Source organism: Pan paniscus, chromosome 1 (assembly GCF_029289425.2).
Source record: "Pan paniscus chromosome 1, NHGRI_mPanPan1-v2.0_pri, whole genome shotgun sequence".
NCBI classification, from domain to species: Eukaryota; Metazoa; Chordata; class Mammalia; order Primates; family Hominidae; genus Pan; species Pan paniscus.
The window spans coordinates 117,113,065-117,136,451 of NC_073249.2; the positions used below are offsets into that span (position 1 = coordinate 117,113,065).

The following is a 23,387-nucleotide window of genomic DNA, read 5'->3' on the forward strand; positions in this document are numbered from 1 at the left end:
TGCCCAGGGTGTATGTTTGGGCCTTCAACTCCTCTGGCCCTGCCTAACACCCCTCTCCCCATGGAAAGCCACACCCTCAGTCTCCTCTCCAGCTCCAGTAGAAAGGTCAAGCCCGAATGAGGGCCCTTACACAGACTCCTGGCTCTCCCCTGCTAACCACACTCACTTCCCAGCCTGGAAACAGAATTCATTCACCTCAGAGTCTGCAAGGACCTAGCCAGCAACCTCTGCCCTGGTCAGCAGGGCTCAGCAGTCAAGGAGCCTTATCCTTGCAGGCCGCCGGGCCCTTGGACAGAGCCCAACCAGCCATTTTCCCAGGCTGGGCTAGGCTGGGCAGGAGCAGGGGCCAGTGACCAGGCCTGATGTTTGGCCACTTTCTGCCCAATACGAGCAGATATGCAGATGAATGTGTTTGGGACAGCAATAATACAGGAGGTTTTGGTAACAAGACTGAAACTTGGAGAGAACCTTCCTCCCCTGTGTTTTGTGGAAAAAGGTTCTCTGAGCTGGGGTTCATCCAGCAACTGCTGCCCACCCACTCTGATGTTTGCCACCCACACCCCAAAAGCAACTTTCCCACGACTCACATGGCAGCTTGTGCACTTCTTTTATTATTAAATATATAAGCAGCTTCCTATCTTTTAAATAGATATTTAAATGACTTTATATAAAATAATTCACCACTTCCAAGTATAAAAACAAAATCTCACAGTGCGTGAGCCAATGTCCTCTCTTGACTTCTCAGAGAACAGAAGGGGTTCCTGAGCAGGTAGCCTGGGGGACACCAGAGGTGGCTCTGGGGCTCCTCCTGCTCTGATGCCACCAAGTGCTCAAAAAGAGCTTCTGCAGTGGGTTGGATTGCTTTTTTGACCTTTAAAATATTATATGTTTAAGGTAGGGGGATGAAGGGGAATGCCTTTTTTTTTTTCTTCCATTTAAAAATATGTGTTTTCTAGCATCAAATATAGAGGCTGTGACTAGAAGGCTAAGCCCCATATGCAAGTTCACTGCCCTTCCCTAAGCTGTCAGCATCAGGACAGGGAAGGTGGGGCCAGCCGACCCTCACTTTCCTGGGCAGGAAGGGAAAGTCACGGGCCCAGCGGCCAGGTAGGGCAGGGTCTCTTAGTGGAGGACAAAGGGCGGCAGGACAGGAGGCACACAGCAGCACAAAGGAACCCAGGGGCAACTGGCAGCCCTGTCGCTCGTTGCCTAGGCCTCAGAGCCACCATCACAGGCTGGCCACGAAGTGGAGGCCCTCCAGGCATTGGAAGCTGAGGCCTGGCTCTCCTGATTGCTCTCCCACCCTGGCTTGCCTGGTTAGAGGTGATGGTAGAGGGGGTGGGTGAGAGTTGGAGGTCATCACTGCCGACCAAGGTCAGGAGGAAAGAAGGGTGAGAAGTGGATGGGAGCTGGATACCATGCAGGTGGGGCTGAGATGCAGCCCAGTCCAGGGCTCCTGACAGGGATAACCGGCTCAGCCCCAGGTTCCTGTCGGCAGCAGGGAAAGGACACTGGGCTGGGGTTTGGGAGTGCAGACCCTCCCCCAACCTCAGGTGCATACCTATATTTCAAAGGCCCATCTTCAGTCAGAGCTCGCCCTGTAGCCTCTCTGTCTGTGCCCTCCCCTCCCTTGCTCTCTCCCACTAGTCCCTTCCCTCTTAGGAATGTCAAAGTGCAAGATGCAGAAACCTGGGCGAACAACACAGCCTAAAGACCGGCTCTGGCTGGCGGCCCAGGAGGTTCTCCCACCCTACTCCACCCCGGGGAGTCAAAGGCCAGGTCAGGAGAAGGTCAGGGCTGAGGGGCTCCCTCAGTCGACTGGTGAGGCCAGCTCAGTGCAGGAGGCTGGGGAGAGGCTGGAGAGTGGAGGACGGACGGATGCTGGCTCATGGATGGACGGGGGCAGGCTGTTCAGCAGGCAGGTACAGTGTTCACAGTGCAATGGCTTCCTTCATGAGGGGAGCCTCTGCTTGGCCTCCTGGAGAAGCTCTGGCAGGTGCTGGAAGGAGGAGGGGCAGAGGCCAGTGCTTGAGCCCCCTCTTGGCATCACTGGCAGGTCAGGCAGGTCCTGAGGGCAGGGCTGGCCTCCCCTCTGCGCCTGGCAACCAGCACAGGGCACTTAGTGAGCCGAGGGTGTAGACCCTTCAGGCTGTCAGTGCAGACCAGCAGGTCCAGAGGCCTCCTCTTCCCGTCTCTCAGGCTGCACACCTTTACGGGAAATCAGGCCGACGCTGTCCCGCCCCATGAACTTCAGGCTCCTCTCTCTGGAGACAGGTCCATGCCTGTCCAGGCTGGGATACCTTGGCACCAGGCAGGCCCTCTGGGTGCAGGGTTCTTTCACTCCTCAGCGTCCACCCTGCTTTCCCACAAACCACAGGCCGGTGGGTCCCTGGCCTGGGTTCCGGCATGGAAGGGAGTGAGAGGAGGGTGCAGCCCCTGAGGGAAGAGGGTCCTGAGCCGGGCTCACCAGCCTTCCTCAAGCACACGGGAGCCTCCAGGGCTCACAATAAATAGTGGCAGCATGGGGAGCATCCTCTGGCCTCTCTCATTCAGTCAAGGGTCTGCGGGTTGAGACAGAGGGGCCCCAACCTGGCTGCTCTGGTCCAGTCCTGGCAGGCAGGAGCTCTGGTGGAGGGCAGACCACATTCCAGGAGGATGGCCAGGGAGGGGTGGTGGTGGACGCCCCATAATGTCTCCTCCCACGGAGAGACTGTTCTGTGCGTCCAGCTGTGGGAGAGAAGGAAAGGCTAGTCAGCAGAGTGGGAATGCGGGGAGGGTCGTTGAGGACATGGATTGGGAGGTGTGGCATTCCTGTGGGCTGCTGGCGGTGCTGCAGGCGGGACTTCCTTTCCTCCCTTCCCTGGCCTTTCCAGACACCACAGAGAGACCAGGCAGCTTTCTCTGGCACCAGCCCAGGCCTCTGGCCAAACTGGCCTCACCTCCTACCTCCTCCTGGGGAATCAGGGCCTCAGTGGAAGATAACGGGGCCCGGGAGAGGTCTGGGCAGGGCTGGGAAGAGGGGTTACTGCTCAAGCAGAGGGCTCTGACAAGGAGCGAAGCGGGCACTTGAATGTCTTTGGACCCCTCCTCAGGCGAGGTCATCTCATTGGCCTTGGTCCAGTGAACAAAGGGTGATTCCTGCTAACACTAGCAAAGAAGAATCTTTCATTTCCACTTCCACAGCATTCATCAGAGGGGCATCACATATGATGTTCAAGACAGTAGGGCAGAGCTAGCTGAAGAGGAACAACTTGGGCCAGAGAGGAAAAGTCTAGAGGCAGTGCCAGGACAAGGAAATTCCCACACTGTCATTTGGCACGCGACCCCTAAGCAACCCAGCCCCTCCTGGATGGGCCGAGGGCCTTGCCTCCCGCATCATCCATGGGAGTCAGGGCCTTGTCCTCTCGCCCTCCACCCCCATCCTTGTCCTCTTGCCCAGCATCCTCAGGACGCTTTGTTCCCAGAGCAGAAATCCCCTGGACCCCATCCAACAGTTTGACTTTGGACCTTGTGTGGAGCCTCCCTCCCTAACATCCATAGGCCCTACTGGGTAAGGAGGGAAGATGGAACCACAGCCTCTGGCTCCCTGCCCATTCCCATGCTCTAGAGGGAAAGAAGGGGAACCATAAACTGGACATGAGCCATGCTGGGTACAGCCAGGCCACAGGCCCAGCTAGGGCCCAGGAGGGGAGAAGGACCCAGTGGGCAAGTTCCAGCCTGCTGCCCCATCTTCTAGCTGCTTAGGGCTGAGGTGCTGGTGTCTGCATTTTCTATGGCTCTGAGTCCCTATCTCAGTCTCTGCCTCTATGTTTCTCTCTCTCACTTCTCAAATCACAGCAGCAGTCACTCTAGGGGCTGGCACTCAATCTCTCCAAGGCCACTGGTGCCTGGCCTGGAGACCACCTTAGGGCTGGACCTGCCGGGCCAAGTGGGATCTGGAAGTAGCCCCTGCCCCGGATTCCCTCTCCAAGTGAAATCTTGAGGCGGAAGAGGAAAGCTTGGGATGGGCCTGAGAATAAGCAAGTGGGGAAAGGAGGGTGGGCATGTAGAGGGGTGGGACAGAGGGCCAAGACCACGGCGAGGGGTTTGGGGACAGGCGACCAGTGGGAAGGGTGTTGTGGCACTGAGCCACCAGCAACCAGTTCTGAGGAGGCCTGGGTCATTTCACAGTCTTGCCAGTGCCCCAGCTGACCCACTCACCCATCTTAGCCCACCCCACTGACAAGGTAGACCCCAGGATTCCAGATATGTTGTTACTGCTGGCTCTTGTCTAAATAGGTTCCCCTGGTTTTGAGCATTTGCCAAATTCCCTATCTCTCTAGAAGGGGCCCAGACCTGTCACTCCACATGTGGGAGAGCCCTGCGGCACTGGCTTGCACTTGGTAAAGGGTGTGACTGGAAACTTGACTGGGTCACCCCAGCTAGTCAGCCAACCAGCCAATTAGTCAGGCAATCAGCTAGTCAGTTGCTCAATGGGCTCCCAAAGCAACAGCTGGTCAGTTAGGCAGTTACCAAGATAGTTGGTTGGTTAGTCATTCACCCAGCCAGCTGGTCAACCAGTCAGTCAGAGTCAGTCAGTTAGCTGGTTAACTGGTCAGCTAGAGGCTGGTCAGTTAGAGACAGCTGGCCAGGGTCAGTCCGTGAGTCAGCCCTGAAGCCAGTCAGTCAACATTTATTGCATGTTTGGCAAATGTGGAGAGGCCCTCTCTTAGTAGAACCCAGGATGGAAAAAGAAACACAAAAAAAAGTGGAAGACAGTCCCTGCCCTCAAGGGGCTTACAATCTTAGGGATGTGGAATGTACAATACATATAAAATAAGATTTTAAAAAATATGAAAACAACATCCAAATAAGTGCAAATTGATATACTATTAGCCAAATACAAAAGAGCAGGAGGGGCATGACTGAAAAGAGCAGTCAGAAGGTTGTGGAGAAGCCAGGAAGGCTTCCTGATGGGCTGGCTGTGGGCTTGGGTGGGAGGGGGAAGAGGTGGGCCAGCTGGGGTTGGCGTAGGACAGGGGTGAGGAACAATAGGGTCACAGCTACATCAACAACATGGGCAAAGACAACAGCAGGCACTCATCAATGTGCAGGAGGCACAACTGGGAGGGCTACGGAGATGACAGAATTAGGATTTCACACAACTTCAGTAGGTTCAGGTGACGGGCAGAAACCAACAAGGTGGCTTTAACAAAGGTGAATATAAACTGCACTTTGGTTAAAAAAGTTAAGTTGTCCAAGTACAGGGTACAGATGGTCTGGCTTGACAGAAGTTTATGGGAAATGGAACTAGGGGTTTTAATAGACCACAAGCTCAACATATGACAACAGTATGATGCAGTTGTTAAGAAAAAACTAATGCAATCTTAATCTGCACAAATAGAAGAATACTGTCCATATCAAGGAAGGTAACAGTCCCACTGTACTCTCTCTGAGCTGGTCAGACAACATCTGGAGTACTGTGTCCGGGGCTGGGCGCCACATTTTCAGAGGGACATTGACAAACGAGTGTGTCCAGGATGGTGAGGGGTCTGAAAACCATATCATATAAGGAACGTTTGAGGGACTTGGCCATACTTAGCTTAGAGAATTCTCAAAGGGGACATGGATACCTGACTTGAAATATCTGAGGGTTTTCATGAGAACAGGAGGGAGGAGCAGTATGGAGGGGGCAGGGAAGCCAGTTTTGCCTCGCATGAGGAAGACATTTCTCCCAGTCTGACTGGAAGATGGCATGGGCCGTGGCTAGGCAGGGAGCTGTGCTGGATCTGGGAGTGTGTGACAGCCAGCTGGCTGGCTCCCTGTTGGGGACATGGAGAGGGGCAGTCCCTTTGGGGTGGGAACCAGGGCCAAATGATCCCTGAGAGCCCTTCCAAGACTCAGGTTCTATGTCAACATGATCCTAAAAGCAAGGAAGCAGAACTGACCTCAGCTGGGGAGGAGGGTTAACTGGTGCGGGGGTGGCGATCTGGCAAGCAGCTGCTGTCGAAGGGGCTTGGCAGCCAAGTCAAGAATATAGGGCTTGCAGTGGCTGCCACACAGAGCTACTGAAGATTCTCCAGGAGGGTAAAGACCTTATAAAGGCCACATTTGAAAAAGGGGGGGTTTAGTTGCTCTGAGGTCAAAGGTGGCAGCAACACTAGAAGCCCAATGCAGAGGTAATAGTCCCTGGCCTCAGCGGGGGTGGATGGAATGGAGGGGCGGGGGGATAGCTGAGGACCTGGAAAGGAGAGGGTGGCTGGACCTGGCTGGCGATGTATGTAAAGGGAACTGGAGAGAGGCATGGGAGTCAGTGTGGGGGCCTCAGGGGAATTGGTGTCACCAACAGGTGAGCGTGACTGGAAAAGGGTATAGGTAAGTTTTAGGAGTGGAGATCAAAGTCAGAATCTTACCTTAGAATTCCCTCTACACTGGCAGTTCCACCTGTCTGTCATCCTGAGTCAGGGGGCTGCAGGCAGAGCACAGGGCTGGCATTAGACATCATCAGCAGGAGCAGGGGAATAAGGGGACTCCGTAAGTTTACCCCTAAGCCCCAGACATGCTCTAGGCCCTCTCAGATTGAAAAGACCCAGAACTGTCTAACTCTACGGAGAAATCAGGAAAAAGCCCAGATATCTGGGAAAGGACAGAGGCCCTTCTTCTCTCCCCCATCCTGTTCTGCAGCTCCATTTCCTCAGAGCAAGCAGGAGAGCCCCACCACCACAAAGAGGGGAAACAGATCCCAAGCCAGGCCCCCAGTGCCTCCCAGAGCCCCACCTCAAGCTCTCACCTGCCCTCTGGCTGCTCCAAGGGAGAATCCACTCTCTGAGGCTCTTGATGGCTCTGAGGACAGGAAAGAGCATCTCACTGCGGAGCTGGGGGAGTGTGGGGGGGCGGTGGCCCATCCCCAGTAAGGGCTGCCCCAGGTATTTATGAGAGAGTTGCAAGAGTCCTCCCAACTTCCCAAAAGTGGGGATCAGCCAGAGGCCCAAGGGAGATTTGTGAGGTCTCTCTGCTGATGGTGTCCCCTCTCCTCTCCCCACACCCTTGCAGGCTGTTCCCTATGGGTCCTCCTGCCCCAGGCTCTGCAGAGCTTCCAGTGTACGCCTGCCCTGACACGCTCACACAGCACTGCTCTCCTCCTCCAGCTCCCTGCCCGTCTGGATGTCATCCTGCTGTCAGCCCATGAATATTCTCTCCCGCTCCCTTCTGCTCCAGTCCCTTCCCATTGACCTTATAGCTTGAGCCTTCCCAATTCTCGAAGTAATCCTCCATTTCCACCTCTCATCCTCTGTGCTGAGCCAGCCCCTATCTCTCTGTGTCTGAAGAACTCAGGCCGCACCCAAGCTGTCCCCCGACCTGCACCCCCGCCAGGCTCTGCCCCTGCCCTAAGGGACGTGCTCTTCTTCCTCATGGGGATCTACTCACCCGCCGCCTCCACCTGTAAAACAAGAGGCCTCCGACGGCCAGCAAGACCAGGATGACACTGGGCACCAGCAGGTGGAAGACAGACTCCTGGAGCTGCGGGCTGGAGGATCCCTCGGACTGCCTCTCATGGCCTGTGTCAGTCAAAGGAACGGAGTTAAAACGGGGCAGGGGCCTGGCTGCCCCTTCACTTGCTGGTCCTCCTTCTGGCTCTGCGGGGCTCCTCCGATCCCTGGTGCTCCTCCTGCCCTCCAGCTCCCCAAGGGGCAGCACGCTGCCCGAGGAGTGGCTTCTGGAAAGCTGTGGCTGAGCAGAGAGGGTGGAGGGGTTCCTGAGGCCCTGGGGGCGCGGTGATGAGATCCTGGGAGAGCCTGGCTCCGGGGGGTCTCTGAGCAGGGCAGATGGATGGTCTGTCTTCTGGGGGGTGTGATTCCAGTCCTGGCCAGTGGGCCTCACGGGGCCCACCCTGGGCAAGGCGGTACCAGTTACATCTGCCGGCTGTTGGCCCTTTGCTGATGCAGGGAGTGGAGAAGATGCTGAGAGGAAGTTGCTGGGTCTGGCGGGCTCTGTCTGCATGCTGCCCCCTCCTGGCCTGGAGGGGGAAAGCTCTGTCCCTTGGGGTACAGGAATCTCACTGGCCTCTCCAGAGGCTTCTTCTGGGACCCAATTAGTGCCCATTGCAGAGTCAAGAATATCCTCCATCCCGGGGTTGAAGGCCCCAGAGGGGCGAGGCTGTGGTGAGCCACTGATGGTGCTGTCCTTGACAACTGGGGTCTCTGGCAGCTCAAAGCTCTGGCAGGTGCTCCTGGGTGGCCGCTGCTTGGCACTGCCTGGATCCACTGTGTGCAGGGGCTGCTCACCAGGCAAGAGGGAGCTGCCCTCAGTTCCCTCAGAGTCCTCCCAGGTCAAGCCAGCCACAGGGGCCATGGAGGGGGCGAGGGGCTGATGAGGGGAGACAGAGGCCGGGTCACTGCTAGGGATGGCTTTGGGGTACAGGCAGTTGCAATCGGGCTTGGTCACCACATCTGAAAGAACCACAGAGAGAAGGAGAGAGAAAGATGGGGAGGAGATAGAGTCACTAGCCTCCAGCACAGCTTTCCCAGAGCGGGGCGAGAGGGGAATGTGAGTCTGGGGGGCCCTCATCTCCTAGCTCAGCCCTGGGGCTGAGAAGAGGATGGGACTAGAGTGGGTGCTCATGACACAGGGAAGGTGCCATATGCAGGGTCTCATGAGCAGTGACAAAGAGCAGGGTTGAGATGCACACACTGGGGGTTGGGGAGAAGGAAGATAAGAGAACAGCCCATGCAGGGGTTCCCACTGGCCACAGGCCAAGCTAGGGGTGAGCAGCAGTCAGGTCAGGAGGTTGAACGGTTGCCTTCCAGACCAATACAAGACAACTTCAAGCCCCAGAGACACTGGTTTCATGCATAGCCAGGAGCCACACAGCCACAGCCACAGGCAGGAACAGGCTGGGGCTAGAATGCAGCCAAGGCTTGAGGCCTTGGGATTGAAGCAACGAGACTGGACTTGGCCACTGGCAGGTTGCAGGGCCCTAGACCCTGCCTTGGGAAGCAAGGTTGAATGTAGGAGGGCACATGTGGCACGAGACGCAGAGACGAGGACACGCAGTGTACACATGTATGCAGCTGAGCCAGCCCTGGGAGTTCCAATGATGCTCAGACTTCAAATCCAGCCTTGTCCCTTGAGGAAACACCCAAGGCATCCTGGGGACTTCTGGAGCCAGGGTATCATGGTGATTCGCAGCAGAGCTCCTGGAGCAAGGGCCCTCACTCCCAGATGGGTGTCAGCTGTCTCCACAGAACCCCCCACACGTTCAGCCAGCCTGCAGAGCCAGTGGGGAAAGCTTCCATACCTACAGGGCTCCCAAGACAGGCTCCCATTTCCACTCCCTAATCTCAAGGCACCAGCATGATCCTTCTTGACGCTGCCACATGCAGACATATGTAGGTGTGCATGCACACACATGTCAGAAAAGACATGTGCCCAGGACCAGAGGAATGTGAAGCCACATATATACACAGAACAAGCACATTCATGCACACGGGAACACGAGTAGCAGCCAGGCTGCCTCCCCAGGGGTCCCCCCAGCTTCACATCTCACCTCCCAATCCCCATTCCATATGCTACCACCCCCACACACTTGCTGGCCCCTGCCATGCTTACCTTGGCTGGAGCATTCAGCAAAGCTGTTGTTGCAGTTCTTGCTGAAAATATTCCAGTCCTTGTCAAGGAGATTCTTTGTTTCATTAAAGACATTCTTGACCTTCTCCAGCAACTGGAGAGGTGTCTCATAGAAAGTTCGGACGCAGGCCTGGAAGGAGATCAGGGCCCCCTTTTGTGAGCATGACCATTGGCCCCATGTCTCCATCTTATTTGTCAAATTCCCTTGGCCTTTCTCACATCTGTCTTCTTTTTCCCTTTTGTTTCCTCGCTCCCCTTTCCCCTGGTTTGCAGCAGAATGAGTCCTGAGGTTATGAGATATGTCATTTATTCACAGACCCATTCAACATATGTTTATGTGCCAGGCATATGGTAATTACCTGGGAATCATGCAACGAACAAGAGAGAGGTGGTTCCTGGCTGAGTTGGACACTGAGTCCAGCAATCCAGCAGGGACTAAACACATTGTTACAAGTGCAATGAGTCCAATGAATAAGTACTGGGCCATCCGATGGTGTGCAACAAGGGGAACTAAACAAGTGTTCAGGGAGAATTTCCCCAAGGAATCAACTAAAAGATGAGCAAGAGAAACCAGGAAAGAGTTGGGATCCCAGACAGCTGTCCAGGCTGCAAGAACAGACCGTGCAAAAGTCCTGAGGCAAGAAAATGCATGAAAAGCCCAAAGACTAAAGGAAGGCTGGTGTGGCTGCAGCACTACCGTCTAGGAGGAGCGTGGCAAGAGACGCACATGGAGAGAGGTTAGCAAGGGCCAGGTCTTGAGGGCCTCGTGGGCCAAGACCAGAACTTTTAGTTTTGTCCACAGAGCAAAGGGAAAACATCTGAAGGGGTGTTAGGGGTGGGCAGTGGCATGGTAAGAGTTGAGTTTGAGAAAAATCATTGAGCTGTGGTGTGGAGAAGGGAACAGGGCAGCCGCCAGGCATATGGGTCCTTTGCTGGCATTGGTGTGTCTTGGAGGGAGGGCTGAGGAGGTCCCAGCCCTGTCTTCTGTGCTGCTCAAGGGGCCCCGGCTTCCCACACCCACTGGAGCTCTGAGAAGCTGCATTATCCTGGGTCTTCTCCCACCTTTCAAGCTGCTCTTTCTGTCTCCTTACCAAGCTCCCCTTCTCCTCCTGATATCCAAATGCTGCCATCCGTCAGGGTTCACTCCCTGGCCCACTTCTCCTTTCACACAAGGCCATGCCATGCATGCTCACAGCTTCATCCAGGGCCTAACTGCCACTGAATCACAGATTCCTTAAACTGAGCTTCACAGGGAAGAAACATGGGCTTTTCTAGGCTGTGAAGTCCTTGAAGGCATCGCCGCATCCCCCTGGCCTATGCACAGTCAGCCCTTAAGAAATGTTTACCAGATAGGCCGGGTGCGGTGGCTCACGCCTGTAATCCCAGCATGTTGGGAGGCCGAGGCAAGCTGATCACGAGGTCAGGAGTTCGAGATCAGCCTGACCAACATGGTGAAACCTTGTCTTTACTAAAAAGACAAAAATTAGCCAGGCATGGTGGCACGTGCCTGTAATCCCAGCTAAAAAGACAAAAATTAGCTGGGCATGGTGGTGCGTGCCTGTAATCCCAGCTACTTGGGAGGCTGAGGCAGGAGAATTGCTTGAACCCGGGAGGCAAAGGTTGCAGTGAGCTGGGATGGCACTACTGCACTCCAGCCTGGGAGACAGAGTGAGACTCCAGCAGTTTACTTGGTCACTGCCACCTAGCTGGTAAGTGATGGAGCTGAGCCCAGTCTTCTCATTCATACGTCTATCTGGTAAACATTTTTTTTTTTTTTTTTTTGAGATGGAGTCTCACTCTCACTCTCCCTCAGGAGCTCTGAATCCCTCCCACTGTCTTCTCCAGAGACTTGCTGGGAGCTAGCTCCTCCAGCTTCACCCACCCTCTCTCTTGGAGCCTGCCCCTCAGCATTCACACCTGTCTACAAATGAATATCCAAGGGGGTCATAATCATCAGTGCGACAGCTGCTTAAGATGCAGATTCCTGGGTTCAGTCTTTTATTTATTTATTTATTTATTTATTTATTTTGAGATGGAGTTTCGATCTCGGCTCACTGCAACCTCCGCCACCCTGGTTCAAGCGATTCTACTGCCTCAGCCTCCCGAGTAGCTGGGATTACAGGCATGCGCCACCACCAGCTGCTAATTTTTGTATTTTTAGTAGAGATGGGGTTTCGCCCTGTTGGGCAGGCTGGTCTTGAACTCCTGACCTCAGGTGATCCACTGTCTCGGCCTCCCAAAGTGCCAGGATTAGAGGCATGAACCACCGCGCCCCGCCCTGGAGCCACTCTTAAACCCAGTGTATCAGACTCTCTAGGGGTGTGTCCTAGGAATATGCATTTTCAACACATTCCCCAAGTGATTCTTAGGAATCTTAATGTTGGAAAACCGCAGATTTAATACCTCTCTTATTAAAAATGTTTTCCTGGCCAGGCACAGTAACTCACATTTGTAATCCCAGCACTCTGGGAGGCCAAGGCAGACAGATTGCTTGAGCCTGGGAGTTTGAGACCAGCCTGGGCAACATTGCGAAACCCTATCTCTACAAAAAATAGCTGGGCATAGTGGGGTGTGCCTGTTGTCCCAGCTACTCAGGAGACTGAAGTCAGAGGATCAATTGAGCCTGGGAGGTTGGGCTGCAATGAGTCGTGATTGCGCCGCTGAACTTCAGCTTGGGTGACAGAATGAGACCCTGTCTCAAAACAACAATGACGACAAAAACAGAACAAAAAGTCCTCCCTCAATTACACACTCCCTCCAGCTACATCTCTTTTCCTGCCCCCATTCGGATCCAAGTTCTTCCACAGTGGTGTCTCTACTTCCTCTCTTTCTATTCACCCTGATCCAGCATGTGTGACACATTGCCAAATCCAATGGACAATTTTAGCCCTCACGTTGCTTGATTTCTCTACCCTCTTTTATGAATTTCCATCCCTTATCCATCTTGGAATGCAGTGCCTCGACTCTGCACTCTCCCTCTTTTCCTCCCACCTTCAGGCTGCCCCTTGCCAGGTCCCCCGTCCTCTGCTTGCCCTCCAAATGCTGGGTTCCTGGGCCTGCTTCTCTTCTCACAGTGGCAGTGCTGTCCAGTCCCATGGCTTCACAGATAAGCCGAACCCCCATGCCTCATAGTTCTGTGCATTGCCGGTCACACTCAAGACCCGCACACCTAGCTGCCTGCTCAACATCTCCACTCGCCATTTCATGAGCACCTCACGTCTGCTGTGCCCCAGACTGAACTGTCTTCCCTCAAACCTGCTCTGCCCATGGATCATCCCCATTTCAGCATCATTGGAATATCCAGGTGCTCAAGACAAAAACCATCTTTGGCTTTTTCTTTCCCTCAGCTTCTCACATCCACTGCACGTATCAAGTCTTGTTGATTCTGCCCCTAAACCCACGGGAACATGTCCAGTCCACTTGCCTCCACCTTCACTGTCCCACCCTGGTCCAAGCCGCCAATGTGTCTAGCCTGGACTCACACCTTCTGCTGGTCTCCCAGCCTCCATTCCTGCCCCCTGTGGTCTATCCTACACATAGCAACCAGGTCAGTCTTATAACCTGAGATTAAGCCACATGCCTGTTCACGACAGCTTCCCTCACCCTTAAGACAAAATCCCACATCTCTAAAACCACACGTGATCTGGCTCCTGACTTCTCTCCTCCCCCTCCTTCACTTCCCATGCTCTGGCCATGCTGATAACCCTTTGGGTCCCTGAATGTGCACTTTCCTGTTTGTTTACCTTAGGGCTTTGTGCATAGCTTTTCCTGTTCCAGAATGTTCTTCTAGCCTTACCGCTTTCAACTCTTACTCATCTTTGGAGCTCAAATCAATATTTGCTTACTCAGAAGCCTTTCTTGTCTCTGCTTCCCCAACTCCATGGAAGTCTGAGTTCCCTGTTGCTCTCCTTGAGCCCTTCAGGTTCTTGTTCCCAGCTCACTCCTCCACCTCCTTCGGGTCGTCTTATCCCTGGTTTACTCTTCTCCAGTGCTGTTATTGCCATGCTACATGTTGTATATTTTACTTACATATTTTGTTAACTGTCTCACCACCACTACCATCACCCCCAAATGTAAGTTCCAGGAATGTGGGGATTTTTGTCTGTTTTCATCACAGCTGTTTCCTGGTGTCTAGAACAGTATCTGGTACACAATAGACACACAATAACTGCTTGCTGTTGGAATGAACAGTCCTTATAGTTTGTAATTCTATTTACTGGTGTCATGGTTTGTTTAACAGCTGCCAAGCTCACTTGACTATAAGCTGCATGGGGTGGGACCATGTATTTGTTGCTCATGATGACATTGTCAGGGCCCAGCATGATCCCTCCTGCCTCCTGCCTGGTAAAGGTTGGTGGGATGACAAATAAATGAGAGTGAGCAAGCAATGGCGTGAGGCGAGGTGAGCGAATGTACTCTGTGCCTGTGGATAGAGCGGCGCCTCCACAGCCACCCTCTGCCCTCACTCAGTGCTCCAGGCCTCAGGGCTTCCTACCTTGTCATGCTCTTCATAATCCTTGGTGAAGCAGCTCTTCAGTCTCAAAGAGAGTTCCTGCAGCTGCACAATGGCGATGGCATTGGGGGTGTTATCTCTGAAGCGCATGGTGTCCTCCATTATGTCTTGTACCAGGAGAAATGCCTTCTTAAGGTAGCACACTGGATCTTTCTGAAAAACAGGAACCTGGAGCTTATGGCCTGGCCATTGTGGCCTGGGAACCCCCAACCCCAGGCAGATGGAGGGTTGCAGCTTGCTCTCCCCCTTCCCCCAGGGGAGGGACCACACCATGCCAGCAACGAGGAGAATGCCGCCCTCAGCTTGCCTGTCTTTCTCTCTCTTTGAGATCTAGCGCTACTGGAGACTGGGCTAGAGTGAAGGAAATGTGGATTCTGATTAGAGAGTTCTCTGGGTTTCTGGAATATGAGGCTTTAATCATGATGGATGTATATAGGGAAGGTGGGCTCCAGGGAACCTTCCCCTGCCTTTCTTTCTGTCTTCCTCTTGTCTTGCTTTCACAAATATCTTTTACCATATGGCCCCATCAAATCCTCCAGGACATAGGGGTGCTGAAGACTATCTCATGGTCCAAAGAATAACCTCTGTGTTTTGTCTCCCTAAAGAGATGGTAGTTGCCTTGAAGACCCACTCTGCTTTAGCTCTCTACCCCCAGCATCTAGTCCAGTAGGCTCCTAGCAAATGCTAGTTCAGGCATGAGTGCTAGAGCAAGCGAGTGAGTGAATAAAATACTGAGGCTATTCTTTGGACCATGAGGTGATCTCCAGTCCTAACAGAGGTGCATATGGGTCAGGTGTGTGGAAGCTCAGAGACAGGGGCAACTTCTGGGTATCAAGGCAGTTTTGCATGAGGCATAAAGATGAATAGATGTGGAATAATGATTGGGGGGCAGGTGGAAAGGCATGACAGTCATTGGAAAGAGCTTGTGCAAAGATGGGAGGCAGGAAGAAGCAGGGAATGGGGAGGTGGTATAGAGGCTTGTGTGGTGGAGAATGGCTAGACCTGGTGTAACCCAGACTAGACAACCTTGGCTTTCTTCTGGAGTGATGGGGGCCCTGATGTTTTTGGGAGAGGGAGGTAAAGGCAGCAGGTTGGCGTTTCAGAAAATTTCCCCCGGTGGTAAGATGAGGAGTGAACTAGAAGCAGGGAGACCAGTTAGGAGGCTCTTGAAATTGTCCAAGCAACTGATTGAGGGGTGAAGGTGGGGATGGAGGAGACAGAACCCAGAGATGCTGAGAGGCAGAACCAGCAGCACTTGGTGGCTAGTTGGGTGTGGGGCAAGTCCAGGAAGGGCTGGACTGCCTACCTGCCTGCTGGTTGGCCTGGTGAAGAGAAGTGACATCCTTAAGCAAAGCATGTGACCTGGAAGAAGTATTGATTTGCCTCAAGCCCTACAGCCAACCTTCCTGGATTCAAATCAGGCCTCTAGCACCTACTAGCTATGCTCCTTTCACCTCTCTGTGGATAATAAACTGTATTTGTGTACCACATAGTGGTACTGTCAGAACTACATTAGCAAAGTGCTTGGTACCTAGTGAGCGCTTGTTATGTATCAGGCCAGGAGAAGGGAATGGCAGGGGACTTGAGCCCTGGATCCTGGCACCCCAGAGTTGAGCACCCATGGATCCTCACACTCTCACCCTTTCCAGCGGTAGGCATTCTGCCGCTTTCATGCTCCCCCACACACCCCACCCTGGGAGTTGCATGCAGGCTGGTGCATGGATTTTGTAAAAAGCCATCACTCACCAACTGTTCCTGGTCTACAAACTCAAAGGTAATTTGGCACGAGGTCTCCATCTGACTGTCAATCTGTAAGAGAGAGCAGGCCAACGATTGCAGGGTAACCTACAGCTCAACTCAGCCTTCAGCCTTCTTCAAAACAGGGACCTTAGCTTCTGAGTGGACTGGGATTTGAACTTCATCCCTGCCAACCACACGTGGAAAGACAGAGTCAAGTCTAGGAGAAGATCAGTGCCTTCCAGATGCCCAGGGGAAGGCTGTAGAAGAACAAGAAGTCTCTTCTTTCCTTCTACCACCCCACGAAATCTGACAAATGCCCGTTTGTTTTAAGGAAGAGATGTCTATAGAAGAATATAGGATATAATCTTCCCTGGAGGTAGTGAGCACCCTGTCATGGTAGGAATTCAAGCAGAGGCTGGACAAGCTCTGGGGATTGAACACCTGTAGGGGTTGGAGCTGGATGCCCTTAAAGCCCTCTTTAGCCCCAGAGCAGCAGTTCTGGGTTTTAAGCCTCAGAGAATGCTGGGGCTCTTGGTCTACCTTGGATTGCTACAGCAACTACATACAGGAGAAGTAGTGCTGGGGCAAGAGAGGCGGAAGGCACAGCCCACAGGCCCCAAGCTCAGGGCCCTGGAGCTGGCCTTAGCCAGTGATGCCCCACCCTGCCTGGCTGGCCAGAGGGATGGTAAATTCCCACTGAGCAGGACAGCAGCCATGACAGCAAGCTGATTCTGCCTGGCTGGACCACGTATGGGTCTGATTAGAATGAGATACAGGCTCCTTCATGGCCCAGATGAGCAGGCCATCCCAGCCTCAGGGTATGGGCAAGTGCCAGGGAAGTGAGTGTGGAAGGCTGGGAGTTAGGCAAGCGCTTCCCCTCCAAATCTGGGTGGGGCTCTGATGCCAGACTGGCGCCACATATGAGAGTCCAGGAGCTAGATGCAACATCTGGACACAGCAGGCCGCCTGGGCTAGCTTCCCAGAGGAGGCATCCCACTGAGGGACAGCAGACCTCAGAAGCCTTTTCAGAATCAGTGGTTGATGTTCCTGGGCAATCACTAACCCAGGCAAGCAGCTGGAAGCCCACAGCATCCACTGCCTGCAGGGCAGTCAGAGAGGGCTTCAGAGCTGGGGAGACCAGAGGTCCTAACTTTGGGAAGGTTAGTGAAGGGTATCACTGGTGGAGCTAGTGGGAACCACAAGCAATGTCCCGCACTGCCCTATTTTCCTGCCTGCAACTGCTCTCTTTGACCTGCTCCCTGGCTCCTGCCTTCATTTCCCCAGTGGGGAGAAGGTAGAATACAGCACGGCCACACACTCACCAGCTGCTGCAGTGACTGCAGGTGTCCACTCCCAATCATGTGGCTACAGTACTCCGACACCTCCTCGGTGATACTCCTGCTCGCCAGGAGACAGACCAACAACAGCAGGGAGCCCAGCCATGTCTGTGACAGAGAGGGTGTCATTTCTCCCCAGGTCTCACTCTCCCCAGTTATCCCCATGCCCTGCTCAACGCAGAAAAACAAAGGCCTCATATCTACAATGCTAAAGGCTCTGCCCCTTACCTGATGATACAGCATCCCTCAAATCCAGCTTTCCCAGGATTTCTAGCAGCCACAGCACAACCTTGTTCTCCCATGAAAACAACCCAGATGTCACCTTCTACAAGAAGCCTTCCCAGATTAAGCCAGCCAAACCTAACTACACATTGAACTAATACGGACACAGATGGTGTGCCTAGCAGCCTAAATTTTAATGACACAAGAAACTCGAGAGCAGGACTTGCATCTACCCATTTTTTTCTGTCTCTGCAACATCAACACTGAGCCAAGCACTCTTTGAATTGCCCTCAAGTTCATGTTCATGCACCGGCTTTCAGATGGCAAGCCAGAGACAGCTCCCCTGGGCCCAGCATTTCCTCCCACCTGGTTCCATGCAGATCTGGCTCTGCCACTGGAAGAACTGTGGGATCAAACTCAGTTTCACTGGAACTCATCCCTTGCCAGAGACATCTTGGAGCCCTGGGTGTGTGTTTCAAAAGGAGCCCAGCTGATTAATCAGAGGCATCAGTGCCAGTAATGGGCCATCCCTTGCCTGGCACCTGCCTATTTGAGCACCATCAGGCTTTGCCTCCAGCCAGCCACCTCTTATCATGGCAGGGAAGTTTTCTGAGACCCCTCTTCTCTCCCAGCACCTACCTGGCCCAGTAGCTGCTCAGCCCCAGAGTGATGGGACTGGCTCCTGATGCCCTGTCTTTCCCCTTCCTTCCTCTCTTCCTTCTCTTCACTGGGGTGTCCTCATCCCTACCCCTGGCCCTAGGTCTCTCCTTCTTCAGCCAAAAGCAGACAGACTCTTGGGCTTTCTTTCTCCAGCTTGAGGTCGCCTCCTGACAGCTCCCAAGCCTCCTGGCGGCTGATGCCCCCAGATTCAGGGAAATGCTGGCAGGGTAGGCTGAGGGTTGACACTATCCTGGACTCTGGGTTTTGCCTCAATAATCCAGATGTTGAGACAAATACTGCAAATAAGTTGCTCACTGGAAAAACACAACGAGGCTATGAAACAGCCCACAACAATGTGCTAATCTACATATCACCAAAAGCCCAAATGCTTGCCAGCTCTTCTGGGGAGGAGAAGGCAGCTCTGGCTGGGTGACCAGGGAGACTGCAGAGAGTAGGGACCTCAGTGAGGCCTTGAAAGATGGGGAGAAGCTGATGGCAGGAGAGGGGTGGGAGCCATGGAGGGAAGAGCCAAAGGATGGTTTAATACCACTCAGCACAGGGACTGTGAGGGTTCTGGCTGATCTGAGGGAGGGAAAGTGTGGAAGAGGGGGACGGCAGTCACGGGGGCTGGGGGGACTTCAGGCTGTGTTGGGGAGGTTGCCCTGGGTGGGAACAATGGCCCAGGTACTCAGAAACCTTAGGTTCAGGAATAATTGGAGGAAACTGGGCCACTAGACGGTGTATCTACCCCAGACTGGCTGCCACTCAAGGTCTGGAGTGAATGGTATGGATGAAAGGGACCGCTCAGGAAGACAACCTCCCTGGAGGAGAGCAAGGTGAGAGCAATGCTTAACCCCAAGGGCTGTCTGGCTTTGATGATATTTGAGGCATCAGTGTGGGGAAAGTGCAGCCACTACATGAGAGGCTGACTTCGAAGGTGGCCAAAGGGGATACCCCTGGACCTGGGGCCTCCATTCTGCCTCAGGAGGATCTGGACAGACAGTGGGGGGTTAACACTCTGGCTTGCATCTGGCTGGGCAGGCTCTCCTCTGACTGCCTCTTCCTCCCACCCCTAGCCCTGGCTTCTGCCTGGGGAGCAGCCCTCAGAAGGAATCTCTGCTGCAGGCTCAGAGATGCTAGGACACCTCAGTCCAGCTGTCCAGCCTCCTCTGCCACCTATCCTATTCCATTTCATCTTCCCCCTCAACAAGGCCTCTGGAGAGACCTGGCAGAACCGGGCCCTTGGACTTCCCCTGTCTAAACACAGCCCCCTTGTCTTTCTCTTCTTTCCTCATGGTCTCCCCTTCAGCCCCGAAGCTTTGCTTTCTGCCTATGGCTAACCCTTCTCCCTTCCCCACTCAACTCTATCTCCTCTCTCTCAGTGAGGCACCTTCTTTCTGTGGACCCACTCTTCCCTTTCTCTCTCACCTCACCTGCAACCCTCTCTCCTCTACCCCCAAATAATTTTCTGCTCTTTTCCCCCCAGGTTTCCCCTCTCATTTTCTTCCAGGACTCCTCAGAAGCAAATCTATTATGAGCCCACTGACTGGTCATGAACAGTGCCACCCTCATTTTCTATGGCTGCATCTGCTACCGCCACAGTTGGGGCAGCGCGTCCCTTAGGCAGTCAGGAGCAGACCCTGCCCCTGGACACAGCTCTGCAACACCAAACCCTCTTTCCATTTTCCTCAAGCACTGCAAACCACCATAAACCACCACAAAGCCCAGAATCTCCCCAACCGATGAAACCAGAATTTGCAAGAAAAAGAGATTCTGAGCTAGCCCCGAGCAGCCCCGGGGGCGGGGGGGGGGGGTGCTGTTTGCCGGCTGTTGCCGTCCCCCACCCCACCCCGCAAACAGCCACCCAAGTCCTCCGTAGCTCCTGCCTGTGGGCTGGAACAAGCAGTGGCTTGCCCCTCTCCGTCCCTCTGCCAGCAAGTCCCTGGCGTTCTATAAGCTGGTTGACCCCCTGAACTTCCCCTGCCCAGAAGCGCCCACTCCCCAGCAGGGCCTTGGAAGCACGTGTGTGGCCGATGAGGAAGGTGCCCACCGGGGAGGGCACACACTCAGCGCACAGCCACTCCGCCCGTGCCTTGGTGGTGGCGGGTAGGGAGAGAGGCAGGGCACCCTGGCTGAGCGGGGGCTCCTGCCTGCAGGTGGCTCAGTGTTCCCCTCCGTGCAATGGGGTGAGCAGCCCTCCGTTTCCCGGGGAAGCCTGGCAGTCCCGGTGCAGCTGCAGGGCCGCCACCGGCCTCCGCCCTGGCGCCAGGGCCCAGTCCGTGCGCAAAGGCGGTTCGTCCGCGGCGGGAACGCAGGGCCAGTGCAGCCGGCGCGCCCAGGCTGTCGGCTCCGAGGGGCCGCTCCCGGCCGCCTGGCCGCCGAGCCCCCGCCCCAGCCAGTCCCGGGCCCAGCGCCGCGGCCGTCGCTTACCGTGGGAGGGCAGCGCCCGGCGGCGCCCGGCGCGGTCATACGGGCAGCTGGGTCCCGGCCGGGCGCGTCGGCCGCCCTCGCTCGCTCGCTCGCTCGCTCGCTGGCTGCTGCGGAGTGGGCGCCCCGGCCGAGGGCCGCGCCGCTGTCCCGGGATGCGGAGAGCGGCTCTGGCGCCGAGAGGACCCAGGCAAACTTTCACTTTCCCTGGGCCGAGCCTCACTGGCCAGCCCTCGGCACAGCCTTTTAAGAGAGGACTGGGGGGCATGTGGTTTATGGGAAATCACCCTGGCCAGGCGCCAGACACACACATACACACACACACACGCACTGACACAGACACACACACTCCAGAGGCCCACTCAGCCGCCTTCCCCCGCCTCCCCTCCCCCACCCGCCGGCCGGCCAGCCCCGCTCGCGCGTCTTCCTAGTCACCCTCTGTCTTCTGCGCTGCACTTCCAAGCCTTCAGCAAACGAGCGCGGGCTCCACCGCGTCCCCACCCTGCCTTCCCCGCGCCCTCTGCGGACCGACCCTTTCCTTCCGCGCTCTCCAGGCTGATCCAGTGCTAGCGCTCTATGATCGTCCCAAGGGACTTTCCCTCCAGGCCTGAAAATCCCCAAATCTTAGCAGAAAACGGACCGAGAGCAGGGACAAGCACTGGGAAGGGAGGGAAATCCTTTGAAGACGCCCCCACCCCATTCTCGGAGTGCCGAAAGGAGTCCAGTGTTACTTGCTTCCTCGTGGAGCCTGAGTCAGCAGGTTTGCCGGCAGCCCTCTTCTTCCTCTGCAGCCCCCAAGCAGCCCGCCCAGCTTCAAGTCCCATTCTGGGAGGGAGGCCAGCTACCTGGCCAGGAAGGGAGCAGCTGTGTCCTGTGACAGCAAGCTGGAGGGCTCTTCCCTGGGTGCCAGCAGACACTTCAAGGCACCTGACCCTTAGATGATGAAAATGCTGGCTGGTACCCATGCTCTCTCCTGGAGGCAAAATCCAACTCAGATTGGAAAGGTCCTGCACCTGGACCCTAGATTTCCCTGGATGTTTTTGGAAATTGCACTTACTGAGGTGATTAATCACGTTTTGTTTCTACATGAGAATGAGTCTAAGTGAGGACTAGTAGGATGAGCCTAAGCCTATTAATTATAATGCCAACTTCAGGAGATTTTTCTTTCTTCAATTCATTATGATTCAATTCCTCTGTGAGGTTGCCCGTTTCCACCCCCTGGGAAATAAAGGATATGTGGCCTGCTCTTGAAGAGGAGTCTCTTGTCAGTAGCGCTACATATCCTTCACTCCAGTCCTAGGCAATAATTTTACACCCGAATGCCTTTGCTCAGACTGGTCCCTCTGCCTGGAATGCTCCTTTCTCCACATGGCTGAAGACAAACTTCTCATCATTTCAGGCTGAAATTGCATCTCATCCTCCACCAGCAACGCCTTCTGTGACTCTCCTGGCAGAGCAAAGGGTCCTTTTCCTGTGTTCCCATTGGACTTGGCTCATTCCTCAATGCTGGCTCTGATAAGACATTTGCCATCCATTCATTCTCCACAGTACTTTTTGAAGTGTTTAAGGTGGTACCGATGGTTACATTCTGTCCCCACCCTAGACCGAGACTTCTTCCAGGTGGCACCCATGCTCAGTCACCTCTGGATCAATGGTACCTAGCACATAATAGGTACCCAGTTAATGATGGTTGAGTTGAATGAGGCCATTAGAGAATACTTTGTTCTTTTGACAAATATGTGCTACCAGATGCTAGGCACCGTGCTGGGCCCTGGGGATACAACAATGACATGGTCACTGTACAATAATCATTTCAGATAACATGTTGACACCACAGTTCTTAAGACTGATAAAAGGTTAGAGGAAGTAACCTGAGAAAGATAAACCAACAGACTTGTTGAGAAAGGGGTCCAGTTTTACTTGCTCCTTCCTTCACCAACCCAGCCCTGGCCCAGGTTCACTGAGGCTGGCATTTGGACTTTGCTCAGCTTCTGGAGGAGCATAATCATTCTCCACGTTGGTGCAAGGCTTGAGGTCCTCATTCCCTGCACTGGAGTTCTTTACATACCCTGGTTTGAACCTGACTCCACTACTTACAAGTGATTTGACCTTGGTAGCTCTGCCAAGTCATTTGCTGTGTGACATTGGACAAACTTCTCTCAGTTCCCATGTCTATAAAATAGAGATGTTAATTTCTCTCTCTGACCAAGGTGTTGTGAGTATTGAATGAGATAAGGCCTGTGAAGTATTTAGCACAGGGCCTGAAGACAGTAAGTGCTATTGTTATTATTATCTGTTCACTCACATGGGTTCTAAAGCAATGACACCACAATGGTGCAGTGGACTTGGGAGTCCCAAGGCCAGATTTTAGTCCCAGCTCTGCCATTCATTTGCTGTGTAACCCCTTAGCCTTTTGGGCCTCTCTTTCCTCATTTGTACAGTGGCAATTTTAAGACTTTCCCCAAGGAGTGGTCATGAGGTCAAATGGGCTGACATATGGGAGTCCCTAGGGCCATGCACAACACAGAGTAGGGGTTCAGTTATGAAAGCTCTTTGAACATGTAGACTGTGGGGCTCTGGGAGGCTCTGCCTTCACAGAGTTGCAGAGGGATGAGCAAGGTCCTTGATAACCATGACTCCACAGTGGGACTTGCAGCTGTCTCTTCTCTGTTACCTTAAAAGGAGGGATTGTGGCTCTGCTTGATGTGGACACTTTTTGTCACCAGACACAGGGAAATTGAGGCTGGAAAAGCTGATGGCTAGCCTGAAGTGACTCACCTGAGTCTCCTCCACTTGCTCCTGCCCTGGAGCTGATGTTCTTCCCTCCACCCTCCGCAAGCCCCCCAGCCCCACTGCGTCTGCCTGGCTGGCTGGGAGACTTG

General features: G+C 54.3%; 1 protein-coding gene across 5 annotated transcripts; it reads right to left on the reverse strand.

Moving 5' to 3' along the window:
• Window positions 1-590: 590 nt before the first annotated feature.
• Window positions 591-21,039, reverse strand: CSF1 (colony stimulating factor 1). Of its 5 annotated transcripts, none has more exons than XM_034933157.3 (9): window positions 20,509-21,039; window positions 17,182-17,304; window positions 15,866-15,928; window positions 14,102-14,272; window positions 9,589-9,736; window positions 7,408-8,429; window positions 6,770-6,822; window positions 6,393-6,448; window positions 591-2,727 (listed from the first exon to the last, which is right to left on the reverse strand). In XM_034933157.3, the coding sequence occupies exons 1-8, from the start codon at window positions 20,545-20,547 to the stop codon at window positions 6,406-6,408; spliced, it is 1,662 nt and encodes a 553-aa protein (XP_034789048.3). In that variant the 5' UTR covers window positions 20,548-21,039; the 3' UTR covers window positions 591-2,727; window positions 6,393-6,405. The 5 variants fall into 5 exon arrangements, with proteins under 5 accessions (XP_034789048.3, XP_034789055.3, XP_063455519.1 ...); XM_034933164.3 differs by having other exon boundaries at window positions 7,408-7,538; window positions 20,509-20,940; XM_063599449.1 differs by lacking the exon at window positions 20,509-21,039 and adding an exon at window positions 17,425-20,370.
• Window positions 21,040-23,387: the final 2,348 nt, after the last annotated feature.

Coding starts and splice junctions, on each gene's coding strand:
- CSF1 (XM_034933157.3), bottom strand. CDS start 20,547: ATGACCGCGCCGGGCGCCGCCGGGCGCTGCCCTCCCACG. Junction 17,305..20,508: donor CCGGGCGCTGCCCTCCCACG/GTAAGCGACGGC, acceptor TCTCTGTCACAG/ACATGGCTGGGCTCCCTGCT. Junction 6,449..6,769: donor TTGGAGCAGCCAGAGGGCAG/GTGAGAGCTTGA, acceptor CTCTGCCTGCAG/CCCCCTGACTCAGGATGACA.